Source organism: Vulpes vulpes, chromosome 7, assembly GCF_048418805.1.
Source record: "Vulpes vulpes isolate BD-2025 chromosome 7, VulVul3, whole genome shotgun sequence".
Taxonomy (NCBI): domain Eukaryota; kingdom Metazoa; phylum Chordata; class Mammalia; order Carnivora; family Canidae; genus Vulpes; species Vulpes vulpes.
This window is the reverse complement of record NC_132786.1, coordinates 19302605-19329577: the sequence shown is the minus strand read 5'-3', so window position 1 is coordinate 19329577 and position 26973 is coordinate 19302605. Positions and strand designations below refer to the sequence as shown.

General features: G+C 41.7%; 2 protein-coding genes across 9 annotated transcripts in view; both read right to left on the bottom strand.

The window, feature by feature from the left end:
- Positions 1-4413: 4413 nt before the first annotated feature.
- Positions 4414-26973, bottom strand: part of GIMAP4 (GTPase, IMAP family member 4) — a 38063-nt gene continuing 15503 nt past the window's right edge. For 3 of the 8 annotated variants that reach the window (XM_072763089.1, XM_072763090.1, XM_072763091.1), the window contains exons 3-6: positions 25532-25663; positions 25109-25233; positions 8306-8375; positions 4414-6193 (exon numbers count right to left, since the gene is read on the bottom strand). In XM_072763089.1, the coding sequence (XP_072619190.1) occupies positions 5262-6193; positions 8306-8375; positions 25109-25233; positions 25532-25663 (1259 nt within the window). In that variant the 3' untranslated portion in view covers positions 4414-5261. Of the gene's footprint in view, positions 6194-8305; positions 8376-11059; positions 11106-25108; positions 25234-25531; positions 25755-26973 lie in introns of those variants that run through there. The other 5 variants (XM_072763093.1, XM_072763094.1, XM_072763092.1 and 2 more) reach the window with 4 other exon arrangements.
- Positions 16845-25191, bottom strand: GIMAP7 (GTPase, IMAP family member 7). The gene is made up of 2 exons (XM_025993816.2): positions 25109-25191; positions 16845-17878 (listed from the first exon to the last, which is right to left on the bottom strand). The coding sequence occupies exon 2, from the start codon at positions 17837-17839 to the stop codon at positions 16964-16966; it is 876 nt and encodes a 291-aa protein (XP_025849601.2). The 5' UTR covers positions 17840-17878; positions 25109-25191; the 3' UTR covers positions 16845-16963.

Genomic DNA, 26973 nt, shown 5'->3' with positions numbered 1-26973 from the left:
GAGCACAGTGGCTGTGTTTATTAAGCAAAAACTACAGAAAATACAAGGAGATATGAGTAAGAATGCCTTAATAATAGCCTTCAATACACCATTCTCAGTACAAAACAAATCGAGTGGGCAAAAAATAAAGAGGTAGAAGAGTCAACAATGTAATGAAGAAAGTAATGGATTATTCCTCAGCCATTAGAAACGACAAATACCCACCATTTGCTTCGACGTGGATGGAACTGGAGGGTATTATGCTGAGTGAAATAAGTCAATCAGAGAAGGACAAACATTATATGGTCTCATTCATTTGGGGAATATAAAAATAGTGAAAGGGAATAAAGGGGAAAGGAGAAAAAATAAGTGGGAAATATCAGAAAGGGAGACAGAACATGAAAGACTCCTAACTCTGGGAAACGAACTAAGGGTGGTGGAAGGGGAGGTGGGTGGGGGGTCGGGGTGACTGGGTGAAGGGCATGGAGGTGGGCACTTGACCAGATGAGCACTGGGTGTTATTCTATATGTTGGCAAATTGAACACCAATAAAAAATAAATTTATATTAAAAAAAGAAAGCAAATCTCATGGCTATACTGAGAATGCAGTCTCTTCTCTATAATAAGAGAGAATAGGGGATCCCTGGGTGGCTCAGCGGTTTCGCGCCTGCCTTTGGCCCAGGGCGCGATCCTGGAGTCCTGGGATCAAGTCCCGCGTCGGGCTCCCGGCATGGAGCCTGCTTCTCCCTCTGCCTGTGTCTCTGCCTCTCTCTCTCTCTCTCTCTCTCTCTCTCTGTCTATCATAAATAAATAAAAACAAGTCTTTAAAAAAAATAACAGAGAATATACTCTTTCTACAGACACACATGGCATATTCACAAAAATTGATTATGTATTAATAAACATTAGCACACATCAGTAAAGTTCCATGAAGTAGAAGTCTCACAAACAAACTTTATGACCGCAATGCAATAAGACTAGAAATCATTTTGAACAGTCATCTGGAAGTTAAAACACCTTCTACTAAAAAACTTTCATTGAAAAGAAAAATACTAACCGAGGCTTTAGAGTTTCTTAAAGACCATGATAATGAAAATCCTATCTAGCAACAGATCTGGGACTCCTTTAGAGAAATGAGGGGAGGAAAATGCATTGTACCCAAGACTTCTTATTTCAATAAAAATAATGGAAATGAATCAGTTCAATTCCCACCTCAGGAGAAAATTGGAAAAGTCCAGTGAAGTAAAACCAAAGGAAAAGCTCAAGTTTGCAAATAATAAGGATAAAAACAAGAATTACTGTAGTAGAAAATACAAAACACTAACTAACTAGCTAACAAATTAAAATTCTTGTTTATTGAAAAAAAAATAAACTATTAACTTTTTCAAGAAAAAAGAAGGGAAGGCAGCCCGGGTGGCTCAGCGGTTTAGTTCTGTCTTAGGCCTAGTTTGGGATCCTGGAGACCCGAAATCGAGTCCCGCGTCAGGCTCCCTGCATGGAGCCTGCTTCTCCTTCTGCCTGTGTCTCGGCCTCTCTCTCTCTCTCTCTCTCTTTCTGTCTCTCGCGAATAAATAAAGTCTTAAAAAAAAGAAGAAGAAGAAGGGGAAGAGGCACAAATGAAATTTTCAAAATTATAAGAAGTAATGACCCCTGAATTAGAGGAAATTTTAAAAAGTTAAGATCTCTCTGCAAATAAATGTGAAGACCTAGATGAAATGGATAATTTTCTAGAGAAATACAGATCACCAACACTGTCTCCACCAGAGAGATAAAGTTGAAATAGACCAATTTACATGGAAAAGATAGAGAAAGCCATTCAGGAACCAGGCCACAAAATAAGCACCAGGGCTGGGTGGTTTTTCTTGGAAATCCTTCCGAACTTTCAATGTCCAGATAATCCTAGTGCTCTTTAAATTGTTCCAGAATATTGGAAATTAAGGGAAATTTCCCTATTTGCTTTTTAAAAAGAAGTATAGCATTGATAACTAATCCTGACAAAGACTATACAAAGAGATAAAACTATAAACCATTATCTCTCTTGAGTATCAATACAAAAATACCACACACAAAAATTAGCAAATAGACTCCAGCACCACATTGTTAAATGTGGTGCATCAAGACCAAATAGGATTTAAAACAGAAATGAAAAATTGGTTTGTTATTAGAAAATCTAAGAATATCATTCACCTTATTAATAGATAGAAGGAAAAAGAATCATAAGGTTATTCCCATAGATGATTTTTTGAAAGCCTTGACAAAACATATTAGCCATTCATGGCAAATAATATGATAGCTATTCACTCAAGAAAAAAGTGGTTGGGGATCCCTGGGTGGCGCAGCGGTTTGGCACCTGCCTTTGGCCCAGGGCGTGATCCTGGAGACCCAGGATCGAATCCCACGTCGGGATCCCGGTGCATGGAGCCTGCTTCTCCCTCTGCCTATGTCTCTGCCTCTCTCTCTCTCTCTCATTCTCTCTCTCTCTCTCTCTCTCTCTCTCTCTCTGTGTGACTATCAAAAATAAATAAATAAAAAATTTTTTTAAAAAAGAAAAAAGTGGTTGGAGAATACTTTCTTAAAATGTTTCTACACACACACACACACACACATTATATACTACTGTAGACAGTACCTCACTTCACTGGAAATCACAAAAGATATATCAGAATAAAGCAAGTGTGGCCATCCACTATCATTAAGCATCATGATGGAGGTTTTAGCCAATGCAGTGAGATGAGAAAAATCAATTAGGGGCAGAAGACTAAATACAGAGGGACACTTGAGTGGCTCAGTCGATTGAGTGTCTGCCTTTGGCTTGGGTCATGGTCCCAGGGTGCTGAGATCGAGCCCTGTGTGGGGTTTCCTACTTGGTGGGGAGCCTGCTTCTCCCCTTCCCTCTGTCACTCCCCTTGTTTGTGCTCTCTCCCTCTTTCTGTATCAAATAAATAAATAAATAAAATCCTTTAAAAGAAGAGGAAGAAAAAGAAGAAGACTAAGTACAGAAGGGACAAAGTGTGGTGCATCCATCAAATGGAATCCTAATCAGCAATTAAAGAAGACAAGCTATGGACACATACCACTTGGATGAGTCTCAAAATCTTTATGCTGAGTGAGTGAAGCCATTCTCAAAAGGAACTTGGTTTTACTTATCTCTAGATTCTCCATGTTTTCTATGATATAAAATCTACCCTACAGTAAAACAATCAATGAATATTAATGAATGGATGAATAGCTATAAACTCCTAAAACTCAAGGAAAGGGAATATGCCATGTCTCATTTCCTATTGTATGAACCACAGTGTGTAGTATTTATCAAGGACCTCCTCTCTGCCTTCTACCCTGGTAGACAAATGGGTAACACTGTCCTCAGGGTACTTCATGTGGGCCTCTCATCTTCCCCTGCATCTCAGAAGCAGAACCTTTTCTCTGCTCCACCTACAGCATTAGCCTGAAGGCAAGGGTGAGAATAATCGAATGTATTTATACTGGAAAGAATCACTTAAAGACATTTTTTTCAGATTAAGCCTGCATTTACTTTTTCTGGGGAGCTTTACGTGGCTCTTTGATGAAATATTTGCTTACAGAAGGTCATAACACAACAGGATGTTAAATTCATAATGGAATTTTGCCTGAAACTCCAATGATGGAAACGGTACACTCAAAGTGCACCTATGTTCTGCAGAGTGTAATCAAATCTGTCTCCCTCTGAGTGGCTATTTCAAAATGTAAGTTTTCTGTGTTATGCTTCTCTTATCCTCGAGCCTTTGCTAACTTTTAGTAAATGTACAGTCCAAACTCATTTGTGGTTTGGGAAAATAAGGGAGAGGCATATTTAAACTTTAAGAGAAGGTTTGCTTTGCTTTGCTTTAATGAAGGTTTACATTGCTTTAAAGGGAGGTTTATATTTAAGGTTTAAGTTTTATATTTAAACCTTCATTCAAAGCAAAGTGGCTTGGGGCATGGAGAAGCCAATTTCAAGATGGCAGAGCAAGGAGAGTTGGCATAAGTCACATATCTCCACCAGGACATGTTGGTAGAACACGGAAATGTGCTTTGGGAAGCCCTAGAAACGATTAGGTGAGAAGTACCCAGGAGAAAAGGGAGAGAGGCACCTCCTACTTTTGTTATCCATATCATAAAGGGGAATTTTTGCACCAGGAAAACCAGAAAGGTCTCTGAAATCTTGGTTACACATGATTTCTATTAGTGCAGAATGAATGAATCAAGGAGAATGTGGTGTTGGACTGGCGGAGGGGCTGAAACTGTGGCTGGAGTGTTCCGGGAAAGAGGAGGAGAGATGTCTTGAAGGTTGATGAAGACTAGTTCCGAAATCATCTTGAAATTTTACAAAAAAAAAATGAAACTCATCCCTGTGTTCTTAGAAGACATAGCAGTGGTATTTTCCAAGAAAGAGTGGACTCCAATTTTATACAAATATGAGAGAACAGAAAAGATTTATTGTAGTAACAGTAAACAAACAATTCAACTGGGTGGGGGTGGGCAATGTGCAGATGACCTCCAAAGCACTAAGTAAGCAGTAAATAATCAAGATGTGATGGCAACAATTGGTTTCACAAGGAAAAGTGGTTATTCAGCAAATATTTTTGCATTGAGGTTGGTCAAAGAGCTGCTATAGATGTCTGAACATTGCTCTCTTATGTGTTGAATCTCTTTCATCCACTCTTTCTGGCATTTTACTTAGTTGAGTTCTGAGAGATCTATTTTCCAGATGCCCCATTGTTCTTCAGGGGGCAGATGGTAAGGAACAATTTGAGTCCTTCTGTAAAAATATAATTAAACACATATTTCCAATCATGTGGAAAGAATTCTATAAGTATCGCCATCTATAGATTACCCAACCCACAGAACTGATCTTTCTAACCAACCCTATGGCTAAGGTTATCATCACTATGTCCTAAGGGCAAAAATAAGTGGTAGAAGCAGCAGAGGGAGATGATCCAGCAATCTACAAAGAATCTAGAGGAGAAACTTTTATGAGGGAGCAATAGAGAAAGTTTGAGGTCATCTTCTTTGAAGAATTCACAAGGTAGAGGGCATCAGTACTTTCTGCTTTGGAGTTCCACAAACTGAGAATTTATCCCTCCTCTGTTAAGTCAACCAGACATCTACCAATTGCTGACAGTGAGCTTTATTACACACTTTAGTTGGGAGAGCCTGGGACACACAACTCGGAGCACTCCGACTTTGGTGAACAAGTTGGGGGGTAGAGGTGGGGCAGGACCACCAGGAAACACACAGGGAATAAGGAGATCTTTTCATTCAGTTTAATCTTCCTTAAATAGGTAGAAGAAAACATGGAAAGCCATCTCCAGTACTTTCATGATGATTTCAAGTATCCCACTTTCACTCTCAACTTCATTTCTGGCATTCTGCTGCTTTAGAGCGTAGAAAGCCTCCCTCTCTGCCAACTTCATCTCCATTTCTTCCTGTCGTTTCTGCTGCTCCAGTTTATCCTCCAGCATTCTGATTTTCTCTCCAAACTCCTCTCTTATCTGCACTCTCTGTCTCTCTAGCTCTGCTCTGTAAAATTCTTGTAACACTTCGATTTTTTTCTGAATCTCCTCTTCGGCCTTTTGGAACATCTTATTGGTGTAACATCCTCCTTCATTCTCCATCACCACGCGCTGGACCAGGGTGAGCAGCTGCATTCTCTGAGCCTCCTGCTCAGTTCCTGTCGCTCGATTGTTGAACACACAGTAGCGATCCCGGAACATGTCCACCAGCTCTTGGATGTCTTCCGAAGCATCCTTTAAGTAGTCCTGGAAATGCATGCCATCCAAGTCATCTTTCCGGGTGAATAAGAGAATCATATACCTCCGAGCTCGGGGTCCAAACATTTGCAGAATCTTCTCCATGGCCTTGCGCTCTTCCTGAGTGTACCGGCCCAGCGGGACCACCAGGAGCAGAGCGTGAGGCCCCGGGGAGGTCAGGAGGATGCAGTGAGCAATCTCTCTGCACGTGTCAGCATCCTGTACCTCGGTGTCGAAAATGCCAGGCGTATCCACGACGATGAGTTCTCTCCCATGCCACCTGCTGCTCCCTTTCTTACAGACCTTGGTGACAGATTTTGCTGCGATGCTGGAATGAAACACTTTCTCTCCAACGATGCTGTTGCCTGTTGCACTCTTTCCCGCTCCAGTCTTTCCCACTAAGACAAGTCTCAGTTGTGAGTCTCTGCAGTCTTGGGATCCAAGCCCTTGGATATCAGGAAACAGAAGCCACAGCATTAGGATGGACCTCTAGCTGTTTCCCCAGCAGGGCCCCTGTCCCCCTCATACAACCCCCTCCTCTATTGCCTGAGGCTCCCCTCCTGTGAGTGACTTCAGCACCCTTCTATAGAGGCCTATTGAAAGTCTATAGACAGCCTGAGGTTCCTCTTGCAGCGCTTGGGAAAGGGCCAAATACTTTCCAGGATTCTCTTGAGCTTCTTATTCTTACCTTTTATAGCTAAGTAGCCCACAGAAGAGGAAACAAAATAGTTCAAGAAGAGAACTCAGAGCTGCTGCTGGTAGCTGGTCATCAGAGCCATGCAGGAAGTAACATGAAATCTGACTTAGGGACCTCTCAGTGGGAGTTCCTTCCCCAAACTGTATTCAAAATGGAACTTTTCCTCTTTCCATTAAGGAGTCAAGTGGGCAGGTTATACAAACCATCCCATCCTTGCGAGGTACAAAAGGGATGCCAGGGCAGAAAGACAAAGCATCCCTTTCTAGTTCCTATGTGTGACCATCCTGTCAGGGATTGTGACCCGAGAGAGAACAGAATACCTTCATTTAAAGTTAAAGACCTTCAGGGTCCTGGGTGGCTCAGTGGTTGAGTGTCTGCCTTTGGCTCAGGTCATGATCCCGGGGTCCTGGGATCGAGTCCTGCATCAGGCCCTCCGCAGGGAGCCTGCTTCTCCCTCTGCCTGTGTCTCTGCCCCTCTCTCTGTGTCTCTCATTAATAAATAAAGAAACTCTTAAAAAAAAAAAATAAAGACCTTAGATTAGAATCTAGCTACATTTTTTTACATTCTAAATTAAGACATTAAAGAATTATAGCCAGAAAATATTGACAGTTCTCTGAAGTGACTATAAAATTCTTTGATAGATCAAAAAAGAAAGAAGAAACCCATACATCGATGGAGTTATCCTCTCTTATTTCCATCAGATGAAGCACATTCTCCTTCCTAGGGAAGTCGACAGCTAACACCTGCACAGCGCAGCCTAGCAACAGAAGCTCTGTTCTGGGAACAACCACTGAGCCTTGAGTGCAACTCCAAATCATCTATGCAGTTCTTCCGCACTGGTATTCAGTGATCCTCTGCACATCTTACGTGTCAGTACGGGCCTGGGCTTCAGTATTTGTTAAGCACAGAGCCAGGACCCCTGGGATGGATAAACAGGGCGCAATCACATTTGAGAGCCTGTTTCTCCCAGAAGGTGGACCCTACCCTCATAGCCCTTGAAGGAGGCTGATTTCTGCATGAGGAATCCTGTATCACAACCTTCCATTTTGGCTTGAAGATGATGCATACATCACCACACTCACAATTCCAGACACTGTTATAAGCCCCATCTTATTTCTCAGGGGGAATATTGCCATTCGGACCAAAAATCTAGGCACTGCTCTTGATTCTTCTCTTTCCTTTACTTTCCACATCCGGCCCAGCAGCGTGTTCTCTTGACTTCACCTGCAAATCTGTGCCTCTCTCCACTTGGAAGCCCACCACACTAGCTCAAGCTACCATCAGCATCCATGCTTCCAGAGGCCCCCAGGTGGTCTCTCTGCTTCCATTTTGTCCCCTTCCATCTACCCTGTCAATTGGAATATTCTTTTAAAAATACCAAATAGAGGAGAGAGATTGCAGAACCCCAACTCTGGCTTCCACGAAATCTATAGGGAATCCCCCTCTCCTTCTGAGGATTAGCAGAACCAACCCTAATGCAGAGGTGCCTGCATCTGATAACCAGAATCCTGGGGTGAGACAAGTGACTTCCAGAAATCAAGAACATCGAATACAGGATGGTGAGGATTATCTGAGGAAAAATGTGGATGGGAGTTCAGATGATTATTCAGTTAGCAGGACCATGGAAGACTCCAACCTCAGGACATCCTGAGGGCATTGGTAGAGAGGGAGCAGAAAATCAGGGGAGGAGAAACAGAAAGGCCCTTTACCAGGAGAAAGTGCAAGAGGGTCCAGAGTGAATGGAGAGGAAATCAGACATGGGGGTGGGGTACAGTGCTCCAGCTGGCATGAGGGCTGGTGGCCAGCACAAGAGAACACCCCCTAATAGCTGTCCTCCCTCTGGGCTGGACACCCTCTCACCGCAGCTGCTCAGGGGTTCGCTGGCACCGGAGCTTGCACTGGACTTCAGGGCTGCCATTGCAATGAACTCCTGGACAGAAAGAAACATGACATGTCATTTTAGGGAAATAGAAAGTAAGTGGAAACCTCAACCTCGCATAGGCAACAGTTTCATTTTTTCTGTAAAGTGGCTTCTTGCTTTCTCCTCCCTGATTTCCCAATGCTTCTCCCCTCTCCAGATTGTTCCTTTTTCTCTACACAAACAAATGCTTCGAGGGCTTCAAGGACTTCATAGGCACTGCTTCCAGGTGCCCTTTCCTGGCAATCCTAAGGACTGTCTGAAGCCAGCAGTGCCTAAACAATGCATTCCTTGCTAATAAATTCCTTTCTTCTTCTATTTTAATGCCCTCTCTCTGCCCTTGTGCCTTTCTTTTGTGTAGGTCAGTGGTTGTCCCCTCTATTTGCTGGATAAGGTGCTGCCTGATTCAGGAATCATTAATAAAACCAACTGGATCTTCAAATTTACTTGGTTGAATTTTGTTTCCCTACACAGAACTCTTATTGGAGTGGACTTTGACTAGGACAGGCTGAAAATACTAGTTGTTAAGGCCAGGCTCATCTGATAAGAAGCCATCCAAAAAAAAAAAAAAAAATCTAAACACTATTAGAAGGACAGATATTTCTTTTGTAGGAAGAGTCGTTCATTTCTTTATCCCATAAGGATAAGGAATAAGAAACAGCTTCCTGTACACTGAGAAGAGAAATCACATAATTTTAAAAATCAGCTTTGGCCACAAACCTGATGTTAGTGATGGGTGCTAGGGAGTAGGTAGGTAGAATAACAGAAAAGGAAACCAAAAGTTTTGGGGTATTTCTTAAGGTCCTTCTTCCAGCATGTGGGCTCTCTCTCTCTCTCTCTCTCTCTCTCTCTATATATATATATATATATGTTTTTTTTTAATCTTATTTAAGTGAGTCAAGGGAGCTGCAGAGGGGGTAGGAGAGAGAACCTTAAGCAGGCTTCATGCCCAGCACAGATCATGATGCAGGGCTCAATCTCATGACCCTTAAATCATGATCTAAGCCAGATGTTCAAGGGTCTAAGTCACCCAGGTGCCCCTGGGTTCTCTCCATTCTGCAGTGCTGTGCTGTTTATCCCAATTCCGATGTAAAAACAGAGGACTGTACTTTTGTGGTACTGACCCTGGGGGTTGAGTTCTCCTACTCCCTAAAAATAAGCATCCAGGGGAGCCTAGGTGGCTCAGTCAGTAAAGTGGCCAACTCTTGATTTTGGCTCAGGTCATGCTGACATGGGGCCCGTTTAAGTCTCTCTCTCTCCCTCGGTCCCTGCCTGCCCCCCTCCTTCTCTAAAACACAAAACAAAAAACCCACAAAACATAAAAACAAAACAAGCATCATTGGTCCTTAGCTCCTCCTGAACTGTGGAGAGTCACCTGAGGGCGGCGGGGTGGGGGGTGGGGGGACATCTCTGTCATCCCACCTCCTAAGATTCCTTTTCCACAACTCTGAGCGAGGCTCAGACCTCCCTCTGGAGGCAGGTCTGAGCAGGCACTTAGGTTAGCTGGGTAAGAGAGCCTCTGGGCCTGACCTAGGTGCAGCTGTACTTCTCACATCTCCCATCTGCTCCCCACGGAGTGACTTCTGTCTGCTTACCCAACTCTACCCCTGAAAGCTTTAAGTTTATTTATATATTCTATAAATAGTTAAAGTGATGAAGTTTTGGAATATAGATGAAGGTTAGTGGGGTGAGGTCTGGAGCTGACGACCAAAGAAGAATTCTAGAGATGTCTTTGGTGCAAAATGGTGGTTTTTTTAAAGCCCGAGGCCAGGACCCGTGGGCAGGAAGAGCGGTTGCCCCAGGCCCCTGAGGGGTGGCTCACTATATACCTGGGAGTCGGGAGGGGTTTGGGGACAGCGTGTTCTCTAAGGAATTTTGGAAGCAGGGTTTCCAGGACTGTGAGGGGGTAGCTATTGTTAGGGAAAGGTCACTGATTCCTGTCTAATTAGGCCTGAGTCATGAAACCCATCAGATGTGTAGGGGTGGGCCATGTGCTTAGGGGGGTGATTATATACTTTGGGGGGTTTAGAGACAAAGGAAATTTCCAAAGGAGTTTTTATATGTTAAAGTAGACCTACAGGCTCCTGGGGGTCGGGCTAAGATGGACTTTCACCTTCAGCACATTATGAACATGGAGGCAGTTGAGTCCCTAGAAGAATGTCCCTCTACCTGTCTCAAGGGCTTGCCAATAAGCTGCCCCGGCTTGTGCCTTGTCCCCAGCTAGTCCCCTGTTCCCCCATCATAAGGATGGGGGAACATATTTGTTATTTATTTTAACAAATATACTTTGGACAGCAACCCCTGAAAGATGCATTGATTTGTAGGGCTCAGCCTTCAAAACAGATTATAGGGGTGTCTGGGTAGTTCTCTGGGTTAAGCATCTGCCTTTGGCTCAGGTCATGATCCCAGGACCCTGGGGTCAAGCCCCACATCAGGCCCTCTGCTCAGCAAGGAATCTGCTTCTCCCTCTTCCTCTGTCCCGCCCCCACTTGCACGGAGGTGCTCTCTCAAATAAATAAGATCTTTAAACAAACAAATTACAACCTAATATCAGCAAAAACAAGAAACAGGTAGTAACAAGACCTATACCTTCTGAGAAGGAATATACCAGTAGGTTTAAGATCTACACCCAAGGGAGAGGTCCTCTGTCCACCAAATCACATTACCCTCTCCCCAAATACCCCTTTTCCTCTTACCTGGAAAATCTGGGTGCTGCTCCCTTCTCTAACTTTAAAGGCAATTCTAAGACAAGATGTTGAGAAAAAGAAGAGAAGAGGAAGTGAGAGGAGAAGCCGTCCAAACGTGCTAGAGTAAGAGACTTGCCCACTTCATCATCCAGTGGTTGCAAACAGAACTTTCTGTAGGGGTCCTGGGTGACTCAGCTGTTCTGAAAGCCTATAGTCCCCAACCCCACAACTCAGCATTATCAGGCCTTCCAGCCTAACATCTGCCCCTACTGCTTTAAGACCGTATCAGTGTAGGCAGTCCTACTGCCTCTCCTTCCTCCCAGTGACTGAGGGAGAGAGAGCTGCTATTTCCAAGGTCTCATCTGCTCAAGCAAGAGAGGGTAAATGATCTTCATTTAATTAATTAGATGGGTACAAAGTCACCCTGTGAGATGGTGCTCAGACCATTTGCAATAGGCTAATCATTGACATCTGACACTACCTCCCATGAAAATGCAAACTGTGAGTATGGGGGGGGGATCCCAGTATGAAAGCCAGTTTACTATTACACCCCATAACTGAGACTTTATTTCTTTCCTTTTTTTTTTAAAAAAAAGATTTTATTTATTTATGAGAGACACACACAGAGACAGAGACACAGGCAGAGAGAGAAGCATGCTTCCTGCAAGGATCCTGATGTGGGACTACATCCCAGGACTCCAAGATCACGCTCTGAGCTGAAGGCAGACGCTTAACCGCTGAGCCCCCCAGGTGTCCCTGATACTTTATTTCAAGTTGCATAGCACTTGAGTGATTATACAAACTGCTAACAATTCCAAAGAGATAAAATAGAAGATATAAGTATCTCTGAGGATAGTATGGGGTTGGCCTGGTGTATATAAGCACCGGATGATGACTACATTAATTATTTATTTATTAGAGCTTTTATTTATTTCTTCATAAGAGACACACAGAGAGAGGCAGAGACACAGGCAGAGGGAGAAGCAGGCTCCCTGCAGGGAGCCCAATGCAGGACTCGATCCCGGGACCCTGGGAATTACAACCTGAGCTGAATGCAGATGCTCAGCCACTGAGCCACCCAGGTGCCCCTGATGACTTCTTTAAAACAGGAGACAGGGCAAAGGAACAAATCATGCACTAGCAGTGAGGATAAAGAACATTCCAGAACAATAGAACCTAAATAACAAGCACGACTCAGCCCTTAGATGAAATAAGCAAACGAAAGCAAGTCAGAAAAACAAGCAGAGTATGAACACATGTCTGTGATTCTGAAGTGATCTGAAGAGAGAAAGGATAGGATTATATTTCATTTCTAAGCTTAAGCCCAGCTAGAAGGTCTGTATCATTCTCTATTTAAGTGTGGGAGTGGGAGCAGAGATTGATGTAAAATATAACAGAAATTTTAAGTACTATTAAACCCCCAAACCATTACTTAGATATTCTTTATTTGGGTCACAAGCATCAATACTTACAAGGAAATTCTCTGTGATGGTTTACATTTGTAACAACACCCAGGTTCATGACCTGAGCCAAGGTTAGATGCTTAACTGACTGAGCTACCCAGGCACTTCTGAAATGTATGTATTTTGCTTTCATTTTTGACAGTTACTTCCCTGAGTGCAGGATTTCAGTCTAGTTGTTATTTTCTCTTAGCACATTGAAAATCTGCCTCCACTGTTTCCCTGGCTTCCTCTATCACTATGAAGAAATCAGTGGAGGGGGTGCCTGGGTGGCTCAATGGGTTAAGTGGCTGCCTTCAGCTCAGGTCATGATCCCAGGGGTGCTGGATCGAGCCCTGCATCAAGGCTCCCTGCTCAGCAAGGGGGTCTGCTTCTCCTTCTGCCTCTCTGTGTCTCTCATGAATAAATAAAATATTTTTAAAAATACAGTTCAGGGATCCCTGGGTGGCGCAACGGTTTGACGCCTGCCTTTGGCCCAGGGCGCGATCCTGGAGACCCGGGATCGAATCCCACGTCGGGCTCCCAGTGCATGGAGCCTGCTTCTCCCTCTGCCTGTGTCTCTGCCTCTCTCTCTATCTCTGTGTGACTATCATGGATAAATAAAAAAATTAAAAAAAAATACAGTTCAGACAAGAGAGACAGAGATTTCTTGCCACCAACACAGTCTCAGATGAGAAATTTATAGGGAATATATCTGAGGCAAGAGGAGAGTAATCACATATAGTAAAATCAGAGGTGGAGGAAAATAAAAAAAGACTAAGTTTAAACAAATGTAAACTGTATAAAATACTGTTAATACTTCCTAGGGTTTAAAAAGGAAAAAAATAGGAAAATTAAATATTCAACAATAACAATATATAGATTGGAGTGGAGAGTGGGAACAGAATTAAAATGTTCTAAAGTAATTTGTTGTATAGAAGAAAATTAAAACGTAAATTTCTTGTGACTTTGAGAAGTAAAGACTGTGTTTTATAATCACTGGGTGACTACAGGAAAAGTGTAATATAACTTCCAAACTAATAGAGAAAAAAATAGAATGTGGGGGGCAAAAACCAAATAATTCCAATTAAACCACAAAGAGGAAGGGGAAGAAAGTGAAATATGGAATAGGCTGGACAAGTAGAAAGCTTACAAAATGCAGCTAAAGCAGTAACTGCAGATTAAAATTTAGCTTTCAGTGTACATAGTAGGAAACAGAAAGAATGAAAAATAATCAGGAAAATATATATCTGAAGATAAGCAGTAAGGAAATAAATTTTTTAAAAAAGAGCAAGCTACAAACTGGGAGAAACTATCTGCAATTCATATACCAGATAAAGAACTTAGGTATATATTTGATAAAGATTGGACAAAAAATAGAATGTGTAAAGAGCTCTTAAAATTTATAAAAATACAAAGACAATCCCATTTATTTATTTATTTTTATTTATTCGAGAGAGAGAGAGAGAGAGAGAGAGAGAGGCAGAGAAGCAGGTTCCTCGCAGGGAGCCCGACGTGGGACTCGATCCTGGATCCTGGGATCAGGCCTGAGCCGAAGGCAGACGATCAACCACTGAGCCACCCAGGCATCCCAAGACAACCCCATTTAAAATAGAAAATATCTTTGACATGTAATAAACCACACATAATTAGAGAATGCAGTTGAATAAATGCTCAAGTATGTAGACACCAGTGAAACACCATCACAAACAATGGCTGTGGGTATGAGCCACAGACGTTCCTCATGTGCTGTTCACTTACCCCTGTCCCCAGACAGCCACCTCCATGTGTCCCCTCTCTGTACAATATGCATAACTGACTCCCACCTCTGTGGCCCACATTTAATTTATGAACAACACTTACTTTTCCCCTGCAGCTAGTGAAAGTTTTGACTGTTCCCCAGACAGCTACCTCCATGTGTCCCCTGCTCCCTCCATAAAGCACAGCAACATCTCTTCATGTCCTATGTCCCATGGGACCACTAGACAGCAAAGCCAAACTCCAAGGGACACAGATCAAGTCCCCTCAGGAATCTCGGAACATACGCAGCCACACCCTCTGGCAACATCAAGGTCCAGAGGCCACCTCACTTGGTTTGAGGCAGAGGGAACCTCCATCTGCTGGGCAGGGCCACAGATCAGAGTCCCTGGGGTCCCTCCTTTATTTAATCCCACAACTACACCTGGTCACTTTTTGCACCAGGTAGGTAGACTATTCTCCAGATGAACCCCTAGAATTAGGTCATTGTCCCTATAACTGAAATGATCTCTTTCAAAAAGTCCCTTCCTCTTGGTGTCCCTGGCTGGCTCGGTTAAAACAGCATGTGACTCTTGATCTCAAGGTCTTGACTTCGAGAGCCCCAAGTCGAGTGAGAGATTACTTAAATAGGTAAAACTTAAAAAAATTGGGGGTGCCTGGGTGGCTCAATTGGTTGGGTGACTGACTCTTGATTCCAGGTCAGGTCCTGGTCTTAGGGTCTTGGGATCAAGCCCCCTCATCCACCTGCCCCCACCCCAGTCAGGCTCCCTGCTCAGCAGGCAGACTGCTTCAGGATTATCTCTCCCTCTGCCCCCTCCCCTCTTCACATGCTGCCTGTCTCTCAAATAATAAGTAAATAAATAAATAAATAAATAAATAAATAAATAAATAATTCTTTAAAAAATCCTTTCCTCTTGACTCCTCCAAATAGCTATCAAATTAGTTGAAGAACTAAACCTCACAAAACGGGTTCTTGCTCCTTCCTTTGTAAGTCTTATATGGATCTTCTAGCATATAGCTTTGGACGGTGGGGACATTGGCCAGGTGGGGATATTGAAGACCCAGGTGAAATTGAGGGGGATATTTATATTTATTTATTTTGGGGGGGGAATATTTATATTTATACACTATCCTACCATTCATTCCAAGACTGTCACATAATCTTCAGACCAAAATTTCAAGTTAATGCAGTTCATTTATATTGGACCCTTTGACAACTGATATTCAACTTGTCACAAACCTAACCGAAAACTATTGCTCCTGACCCTACCCTTCCCCTGACAACCTTACCTGTCACCTTTAACTTTCTCGTTTCTGGAAGAAACTCATCACCCACGTGGACACATCCCACACATCCTTCACAGTAGACTTCAAACCCTGAATTCTTCCTCAGATCTTCTTCTATAAAAATCTTAGATTAAGGGCACCTGGCTGGCTCAGTGGATAAGAGTCTGCTTTTGGCACAGGTCGTGATCCCGGGGTCCTGGGACTGAGTCCCGCATTGGGCTCCCTGCAGCGAGCCTGCTTCTGTCTCTGCCTATGTCTCTGCCTCTCTCTGCATGTCTCTCATGAATAAATAAATAAAATCTTTGAAAAAAATCCTAGTTTAAGTTCCACATTGTGGGTCATGACTATCACACATTTCAATAACAAGTTTAATGCACACATAAAAGGCTGGAACTTCCAGAGTCCTCATCATGTGGAGATAGTTGGGATACAAAATATGTAGATAATTGAGTAAGCAATATTTCATTTGACAAGTAAAGAGATAATGATTTATTTGATTTACTCATTTTTCCTCTGGTATGTCTTAATCTTCCAAATAGAATATGAGGTTGAGAGAAAAAAAAATAAACTCACAGAAGTTGTATGTTCAATAGTCCAGAGAAAGCCAATGCTTCCCTAAAAGGGACTTGTAGACAAGCCCTAGAACAGTGCATGTTACCAGCGGCGCTAACACTTAATGTATGCAGGATTTCTTATTTGAATTTTCCTAAATGGAGTCTTTCAACTCTATATATCATTGCCTGAGCATGCTAATTTTGTAACTTCTTCAATTTGTTGGCCCTGTAAAGAGGGACAGGTGGGAACAGGAGGTGGTGGCGAATGGAGCTGGGAAGGGGCTCCACTCTGGTTAGCTGTCACTACATAACAAACCATTCTGAAGCTCAGTGGCTTAAAACAACAACCATCATTTTTTTTTTCTCTTCAATCTGCAATTTGGAAGGGACTCATCTCTGCTCTTTGCAACTTTGTCTGAGGTGGTAGGGCAGCCAGAGAGCCTCCTTCCGCGTTGCCTTGCTTGCATGGCTTCCAAGTTGGTCCGGCTAGGAAATGAAAGATGAGCCAGGGGAGTAGGCCAGCGACGTCAAGCCCTCTTCATGGGAGCCTCTCAATGGACAACATGGCCTTTCTCACAACATGATGGCTTAGTCCCAAGGGCAAGCCCCCCTGCAGGGCAAGGGGCATTTTCCATGTCTAGCCATAGAGTCACAAGAGGTTGCTTTAGCCATCTGCTATTTATCAAAACAGTCACAAAGCCTGTCTAATTTCAAAGTAGGAGACACAGACCCTGCAACTCAGTGGGAAAAGTAACAAGGTCAGATTGTAAGAAGAATAAGTGGGATAGAATATATTGTTAGCTATCTTTGGAAAACACAATCTACCACTATTACAAGCCATAGTAAATTCAGAAGCAAAAGTAAAATTGACATTATTACCAAAACATATGCCATATTCTTGAAAATACCCTCATAATACTATTTAAAACATCTCCAAATATACCCTTCTCAGCTTCTTCCCTTAGATTTTTTATTTGTTCCTCATACTTCATCTTCAGTGCTTTTATTTTTTCCTCTCGTTCTTTCTGTGATAAATGAGCATATTCCTTTTCTATTAGTTTAATTTCTTTATTTAATTGATCAGTATAGATTTTCTTCAGGATTTCTGCCTTTCGTTTCAGCCTTTCCTCTGTGTCCTTGTAAATGTCATCAGAAAAGTAAGCCCCGCCATTGCTCTGCACCATCTGCTCTATCAGCTCCACCAGCTCCTGCACTTGAGCTTCCTTCTCGGCTTCTTTGGCTCTGTTGTTGAAGGCACAGTAGCGGTCCCCACACTCCTTGGTGATGTTCTTTAGCTTCACATCTCCGCTCTCTATAAAGTCACTTAGGCTCTGATCCTCCAAGTTATCTTTGCGAGTGAACAACATGATCATGTGCTTCATGGCTGGCTTCCCAAAGACAGCCTTGATCAATGCCACGGTCTTCTGCTCTTCCTCTGTGTAGCGGCCCAACTGTAGAACCAAGAGGATGGCGTGGGGCCCGGGGCAGGAGGAGATAACACACCTGCTGATTTCCTTGCAAGTAGTGTCCAGGGTCTCCTTGGTATCAAAGAGCCCTGGGGTGTCAACAACAAGAAGTTTCCTCCCTTCCCATTCCCGGGATGCTTTCTGACACTCTTTGGTGATAGCATGGGCAGCAATTCTAGAGTCAAATACTTGTTTCCCAAGAATGGTATTTGCTGTTGCACTTTTTCCACTTCCAGTTTTCCCTACCAGAACAATCCTCAGAGTGTTGTCCTGAGGGTCAGCCATGTTAATATCAAGAGGCTTTAGGGCTTAGTATCCACAGACCTTAAGGAAGGCAAGGAGAAGGTAAAGGATCAATGTAAGTGGAAAATATTACCCCCTCTTTTCTTTTTTTTGTTCTTCCTTGAAAGTGTGTAGTAGTCTATTATCCATGTTGATCCCATAAAGACAGAGATGAAACAGTTCAATTATCGTGGAAGAAATAATAAAATAGCTAAAGAGTTTCCACACAAAAGAGTACTAGATCCAGATGGTTTCATGGGGAACTCATCTAAACCCTTAAAGATCTAATAATCTCAATGCTTCTTAAGCTATTCCTGATTATTTAAAAAAGAAGGGAAAAATTTCAGGCACCTTGGTGGCCCAGTGGTTGAGCGTCTGCCTTTGGCTGAGGTTGTGATCCCGGGGTTCTGGGATTGTGTCCCATATCGGGCTCCCCGCAGGGAGACTGCTTCTCCCTCTGCCTATGTCTCTGCCTCTCTCTCTCTGTGTCTCTCATGAATAAATAACTAAGATCTTTTAAAAAGGGGAGGGGATTTCAATTCTTTCTATGGCAGAGTATGATATTGATCCTGAAGACTAATGAAGATTTCAATAAACAGACCTGTCATTTATGATACAAATGTCCTAAATAAATTATTACACACTAAAAAAGTAATACACCATGATTAGATGTGATTTCAGAAATACTAGGGTAGTTCAATATGAGAAACTTGGGTTGTTATAATACATTCACATGAATACATTAAGAAAAAAATACCTAGACGCAGAAGACGTGTCACCAAATTCAACACTGATTCATGTTTAAATCATTTCATAAAATTTGAGTTAATAGATACTTCTTTTATGCTATTTTATATAAATTTAAAATTTTTTGTTACCACTTTTTTCCCCTTACACCTAAAAAGTTGACTAACAATTCATCTGGATGCGTAAAAAAGAAAATTAGCCTGGACAATCAAGAAAGAGAAAAACTGGGTGGCTCAGCGGTTTAGCGCTGCCTTCGGCCCAGGGCATGATCCTGGAGCCTTGGGATCGAGTCCACCACCAGGCTCCCCGCATGGAGCCTGCTTCTCCCTCTGCCTGTGTCTCTACCTCTCTGTCTCTCTGTTTCTCATGAATAAATAAATAAAATCTTTAAAAAAAAAAAGAAAGAAAAACTATGAGGGATGACTGGCTCTACAGGATAGTAAAGCATTTTAGCCTCTAAAATTAAGGCAGTATGATGTCAGTAAATGAATAGAGAGAACAGTGAAACAAAACCAGAAAATTCAAAAACAGATAAAACTTATCATACTATATTCCTGAATATTCAATTCAATTATATTATGCCACATTTATATTCAATAAGACAGCATCTCATATCAATGGGGAAAAAGATGGACTAATAACCAGCATTGGGGTAACTATAAAACCATATAGAGAAACACAAAACTGCCTCCACTGTCTTATGCCATTCAAATTCTAAGTAGATTAGAAATCTAAACATAAAAATTAATCCATAAAAATACTAGAAAAAATGCAGATAAATTCTTTGTAACCTAGGCGTGGGGAAAATATTTTCTAAGATTTTAAAGAGAGTAAGAAAAAAGACTCATAAATTTGATGACATAAAAATCTAAAAGATAATGTGAAGCCAAGAACACTGTAGACAATTAAAACACAAATGTCAAGGTAGGGGAGAAATTTTTCCAACCCATATCAAAGAGCGTTAATTTTCCTATTAGACAAAGAATAACAATGATGAATAAAAGAGAAAATTAACCTACTATACAGAATTCCTAAAAGTAGAGAAACAAAAGACCAACACCTTGATAGAAATTGGAGCAAGACATATGAATAAACAGTTCAAAGGATAAAAATGTAAATGTCCCTTGAATATATAAAAAGATATTAACACCCACTTAAAGTAGAGAAAAATAAATCAAACATAGGAAAAGTAAGATAACTAAACTAAAACAATTTAAATTACACTGGAGATACTATTTCTTACCTACAGGTTTGGCAAAAATCCAAAAATTTGCTAGAATAATCTGTTGGTAAAAGTTTAGAGGAAATAGGTCCTCTTCTCGATGTCTAATGGGAATGGAAAAACAGTCCAAAACCTACAGAGGAGAAGTTAGTAATATCTTGCAAAAGTACATGTGCGTTTATCCTTAGATTATTTAGACCCAATTTTAGGATACATGCCTGTATATAAGGGCAGGCCACTCCAAAATGTGCCACTTTGGCATACTGATTATTTTAAATAAAAGTTACTAAAGAGACAGCCTGTGCAAGAAAGACACTCAGACTGTCTTCTATCCCCCTGCAAGTAGGAAATTAATCTCCCATGTAAAAGGTGCCCTCCCTGTCCCAGGAGCTAAAGAGACATCCTTATGACCAGAGATGGGAGATTTAGAGCCAAGAAGGCTATACAGACAACTCCCATTCATTTTTACTAATTTTCTATCACAGCCCAAAGTCTGTTTAGAATTCCTTACTAATTGAAACTCCCAAAGTTAAGATTTCTTTGTCTTGCCAATTCCTCCCAGATTCATTGTCTCTTTGTCTAAAAAGTATAAAAATTGCCTGCCTTGGTTATTTCTTTTGGTCTCAACTTCATTACTGGGCCTCCAGGCACACTTTGTCTTTTCTCTCGTTAATCTATCTCAAGAAAATGTAGTTCTTAGTCCAGCTGGAAGACCTTGAAGGGTAGGGGAGGAATTTTTCCTTCCCTACATCTCAAAGCTACACTGACAAAAATACAGGATAAAAATTATGCATAAGTCTATTCACTGCATCACCATTTGTAATAGCAAAAAAAACAAAAAACAAAAAAACAAAAAAACAGCAACAAAAATCTACCAAATGCCTATTAAGAAGGGACTGGTTGAATAAACTAAGGTATATTTACACAGAGAAGTGTAGAAAGGTCTAAGAAATATCTCTATATGCCAGTATGAAGAGATCTCCAGGGTATTTCATTAAACAAAAAAGGCAAAGTGAAGAAAATAATGCACACTTTCCTACAATTTCTCTAATTAAGGAAGAACATGAACTATATGTATAAAATATAATATATATGTATATATATGTATTTCATGTACATGAAAAAGCAATGGCAGGAAAATCTGAAAAGTGAACAAACAAAAAGGTTACTTATGTGGGGATGGGAAGAACAGGGTGAAGGGAACAAGAATAGAAGCTGGGAAATGCATTTCTTTGAATATACTTAGACTTCACAGGTCTGATCTCAAACGCATGTACAGGTTATTCCCTGCTGTTTTAAAGTTCAAATTATACCACTTTGCTCTTATGAAAGACATACTTCTTTTTTTTTTTTTTTAATTTTTATTTATTTATGATAGTCACAGAGAGAGAGAGAGAGGCAGAGACACAGGCAGAGGGAGAAGCAGGCTCCATGCACCGGGAGCCTGATGTGGGATTCGATCCCGGGTCTCCAGGATCGCGCCCTGGGCCAAAGGCAGGCGCCAAACCGCTGCGCCACCCAGGGATCCCGAAAGACATACTTCTGTGCCTGTTCTTGCTAGCCAAAGTAAATTTGAAGAGAATTTTCATTTTTACAAAAAAACTGAAAGCAAAACAGCATTCAGAGTTTGTTTTACAGTTAGATGAGCCACTAAAGAGGCAGCACACATCTTAGGCAACAAGAGTGGTGCTGCTAAGCCCCTTTCTCAGGAACTCCATACAGCATCCCAGCATCCAGTGGATAGAGCTTTGAACCATGTGAGCGTGTGGGCTTCACCTCAATTGATTTTGTGCATCTGTTAGCAAGTTGTGTCTAGAAGTATCAGAAATGCATAAGGGAAATTATTTGGGGGGAATCTGGGGATACCTCAAAATGTTTCCATATAAATTAATAGTAATTGTTTCTCTGTTTCATGTCATTTTGGTTTATGAAAGATTTTATAGGAACATTCTGCTTTCAGATAGTAGGGGAGACTTTTAAATAGTTTATATAATTATACAACAAAAACTGTATTTTAAAATACTAATAAGGGATGCCTGGGCGGCATGTCAGTTAGGCATCTGACTCTTGATCTCAGCTTAGATCTGGATCACAGGGGATCCCTGGGTAGCTCAGCAGTTTAGTGCCTGCCTTCGGCCCAGGGCGTGATCCTGGAGTCCTGGGATCGAGTTCCATGTCTGGCTCCCAGCATGGAGCCTGCTTCTCCCTCTGCCTGTGTCTCTGCCTCTCTCTCTCTCTCTCTCTCTCTCTTTCTCTGTGTGTGTGTGTCTCTCATGAGTAAATAAATTTTTTAAAAAATCTTTAAAAAAGATCTTGATCACAGAGTCATTAAGTTCATACCCCAACCTTAGGCTCCAGCGTGGAGCCTACTTTAAATAAGTAAATAAATAAATATTTCTTAAAACACTAGTAAAAATCAAAAGCAAATGAAACATATAGTATTTCATGTAATGGATAAACCACACAAAAGTTGCAAAGAAACTTGAAAAATGCAGTAATTTCGTTGTCCACCCCTAATGGGGTATATCATAAGCTCAAAAAGGGAAAAAAATCTGCCAAAAAAAATCTTAAATTTTTTTAGGAATCCTATCCTGTACTTAGTGTGTGTGTGTGTGTGTGTGTGTGTGTGTAGTTTTGAAGACCAGTGACAAGCCCAGTGGCAACGAGAACCCTTGGTGACCGTACTGTGCTCTTCAAATGCTATTTCCCACTAAACACATTAGGACTCTGAGGAAAAAGTACTGACCCCAGGTCTGAGCCAGGAAACATGCAAGTGGATCCTAGACTGTCTTGTCATACTATAAAGCAAGGGTGCTATCAAAAATTACTCAGACCATGGAGCACCTGCTGGCTCAGTTGGCAGAGCATGCAACTCTTGATCAGGGTCACATTCGGTTTAGAGATTACTTTTAAAAAAATTCCTCAGAACTTATCAAAAGGACTAAAGCAACAAGAAGAGGCTCTGACAGATGGGCAACTTGGGATCAATAAGAATAATATTTCCAAAAAAAAAGAATAATATTTCCAATGGGTTGAAATATATCAAATATGTTGAAATCTATGAATTCATATCAATATCATCTTCTTAAAAGAAGTCAGTTGTTCCCTTTGTAGTGTGCTAAGAAATAATTACATCATTCTGAACAAGGGAAAGAATCAAGCATTGCTTTCATTTTACATAACTGTACCTCATGGAAATGAAAGAATTGTTGAGGGGGAGTTTCTTTTTACAGGATTATTCCATCCAATAAATGAAGAAAGAAGGATAAAATTAGAATATAATAATTTGTGACCCTTAATGAAACAATTTTACTATAGGCTGTCATTAGCATCTGCTAAATCACAGGAAGAGAGAGAAGTGAACATAATATGCTGATATGTTTACAACTGCTCCTATGAAATATTCCCACCCAAAAAACCAGGCAAACCTTAATCTGATTAAGTCTCTCCTTAAATTTAAATTCATACACTGAATTTAAACACTGAAACTGGAAGAGCATGTTAAATAACATCTTGAGGGTTTAATCAACAAAATGTACACTGTCCAATTCTTTTGGACAAAAGACTGCCCTTTTCTGAAACAAAAAAATTTCACAGAAAGAAACAGGAAGGTGGAAACTTATTAAGCTAAACCTAAGAGATATCAAACAATTGCAATTTATGAACCTTCTTTGGATCTGATTTCAAACAATTTTTAAAATTATGAGACCACTGGGGAATCTGAACACATCTGGTAATATTTTAAAAATCCTAATTGCTTTTCAAAGTCTGAAAAAGTCATATTTTTAATGGTCTTTATCTTTCAGACATACATATTCAAATATTTACTAATAAAGTGATACAATGTCTGATATTTACTTCAAAGGTTTGAAGATGGGGTTTATAGATGAAACAAGATTGACATAAATTGATAATTGCTGAAGCCTGGTTTAGGTACACAGAAGTTATCTTTGAATGAGTTAAAAATTTCCCTCAGTGAAAAATTTAACTTGGGGACGCCTGGGTGGCTTAGTCGGTTAAGCATCTGCCTTCAGCTCCGGTCATGATCTCAGGATCTTGGGACCCAGCCCCACATCTGGCTCCTTTTTCATCGGGGAGTCTGCTTCTCCCTCTCCCTCTGCCTCCTCCCTACTGCTTATGCTCATGCTCTCTCGCTCTCTCTCTCTCTCTCTCAAATAAGTAAATAAATAAAAATCTTTTTAAAAAATTAACTTGTTTGTAGTGTAACAACTATTAAATGTATATAATATACCAAGCACCCTGATAGTTTTTATACGTTATTTCCTTTTCTCCCCAAAAATAGCCTGCAAGGAAGCTAATTTTGTTACTCTAATTTTAAAAGTTTATTTACTTATTTAAGTCATCTCTACACCCAATGTGGGGCTCGAACTCACGATCCCCAAGATCCAGAGTCACACACACACGCTCTTTTGAGCCAGACAGGCAGCCTTAATCTAATCTTTTTAAATGAGGAAATTGATGTAGCTCAGAAATGCTGAGAGACTTGCCCAAGGTCACAGTGCTAATAGGCATCGGGCAGAGGAGGGACCCAATCCAAAGTCTGACTGACTACTACGCTCATGCATAACCATTACAAACGATGGCCTCTTTCTGGTTCCTTCTCAGGTCCTTGATTCTACATTTCTGTCTACATTGAATCAGAAAGATCAGGGAAGGACAAGGGAGATAGACAGTGCACATTCTTTCCGGAAACGTAACTTATAGCAGGCCTGGAATTAAGAAAGGCAAAGAAAGGATTTCATGCACTTTGTAGAATAGCTACTCCCGCCCCCATGGCATTCCCGCCTTGCCTCATCTGCTACACTATCAATCATACAACTTCCCTCCTTAAATGTTGTAAGGACTCAGCAACCTGAGTTTTTACTTCTTATGCCATTAGTGACTGGGCTATCCTTGGGAGATTAACAAAATCACATTCACACAGGCTTGGATTCAGATTCTTTTTCAGGAGAAAGAGGGATTTAGATCCAGGGGTCTCTAAATTGCCTTCTGGCTCTAAAGACCTGCCTTGAGGACAACAGCTGTCCTGTCACAACAGCAACTAATGGAAGGTGTATCATGCTATTCAGCAAGTTTGTCCTGTTAAATATGAGACAGGTGGACATTGGGTCAACGAGTCCCCTTCCTCCCACCCTACCCTCCACCACTACCCCTCTGACAGCATCCTCCTTGCTGTGCTGCTGGTACAGGACCTCGTCCCCTCTCACCCCAGAATCCACCCCCATGCATACCCCTATGTCCCACTGCCTCTCACAGCTCCATTGCTCTGAGGCCAGGCTCACCTTCTTTTGAACGAGTTGTGGGTTCTCAGGTTTTCTCCAAAGAAGACTTCCGAAGCTTTTGTTCTGTGAGGAAAGTGTAGCTAGCCTTTGAAACCGCTGAGCCAGGAAGTTCTGATTGGGTGGAGCTAGTGAAAGAAGAGTTTGCCTTTAAAGAAACAGAAATACTGTCCCATAATTTGGGGAGTGTTATGAACAGAACTGAAGGCCCTTCTGAGAGAGGAGAAGAGTTCAGAAAACCCTAACTTCATGTTTTCTATCCCTGCAGAGGGTCTGTCCCCAAACCCTGAGAATGGCTAGACCTAACCAGCAGATATGAAAGTTCTAGGACTCTTGATTTCTGGCTCAGTGTCTCACCCTCTGTCTAATGCATCTGAAAGTACTTCCCTCCTACATCTTCAAGAAATAAAAATCACAAAGGGGCACCTGGGTGGCTCAGTGGTTGAGCGTCTTCCTTCAGCTCAGGTCCTGATCCCAGGTTCCTGGGATTGAGTCCCACATCAGGCTCTCTGCAGGAAGCCCGCTTCTCCCTCTGCCTAGGTCTCTGCCTCTGTGTGTCTCTCATGAACAACAACAACAACAAAAATATTTAAAAATAAAAAGAAATAAAACCCACAAACTTTTGACAGGAAACTCCACTTCCTTCGGCCAGAGATCAATGTAGGGACTGACACAGGTTGATCAGTTTGTTATTTAGCAAGAAGGTCAAACAGACCACAGGTGAGGAAAGCGGCCAGCGATATTAGAGCCTTCTATCTTGCCACCAAATAAAATTAGTTACTTCTCCTTAAGAACAATCTCCTTCAAGTAAATTGTTGGATGTCACTCAAGCTTCCTGAGCTCTCCCCACTCACTCCTCCTCCAAAGCGTACTACATGAAAATGAAGAATCAGCACCTCCACAGCCTGTCTACCAGGGTAAGGGACCTGGAGTCTCTGCACCCTGGCATTCATATGTCTTTACTGAAATGGCTCCACGGACATCCAAAGAGAGATGCTCCCTGCAGTCTGAGAGCAGCCTTGTAACAGAGATAGAGGGGCTACGTGTGCTAGTGCGCTAGGGGCTGGATCCCTCAAAGGAAATACCAATCAAAGCCTCATGAAATAAGGACCAGCCCCCCAAGAGACTTACTCTCTTCCACTCTGATATATTTGGTTATTCTAATGAGTTAACCACAATCATTCAGTCCTGCCATCAAGCAGGTTTCTGCTTCCATCTAAGGCTCGTCTGAAGACTCTGCCAAAGACTACCATTCCGGATCTGTGTCTTCATCAGAGAAGCATAGTCTCAGAGTTTCACAGGAAAACCGTAGGAGGTATTCCAAGCTATCGTTACTCCAAATAGACTCTTTAAAAAAGAAAAAAAAGACTCTTCAGAGCAGGTTTCCAAGATGGAGTGCTTAGTCAATGCTCAGACTGTGCCAGTGAGTGGAGCCAGGACTGCTGGGACTCAGTCTGGAAGCATATGTCCCTCATGAAATCAGATGACTGGTTCAAGATCCAGCAGAGTGAGAATTAATTACATAGGACCGAGTGAACTGATTAAGGAAATTGCATTGTGGTTATTTGCTTGGAATACTGATGGCGTTATTTTCAATGTTCTACTTGTACAGATATATGAGGCAACTTTCCTTCTTTCACTGTAAACTATCTCCCATTCACAATTTAGTAGATCATATATTTGTAAACTGATACCATTTTTATTTTTTTTAAGATTTTATTTATTTATTCATGAGAGACACAGAGAGAGAGAGAGACAGAGACAGAGACACAGGTAGAGGGAGAAGCAGGCTCCATGCAGGCAGCCCAATGTGCGACTCGATCCCGAGTCTCCAGGATCATGCCCTGGGCTGAAGGCAGCACTAAACC

Coding starts and splice junctions, on each gene's coding strand:
- GIMAP7 (XM_025993816.2), bottom strand. CDS start 17,839: ATGGCTGACCCTCAGGACAACACTCTGAGGATTGTTCTGGTAGGGAAA.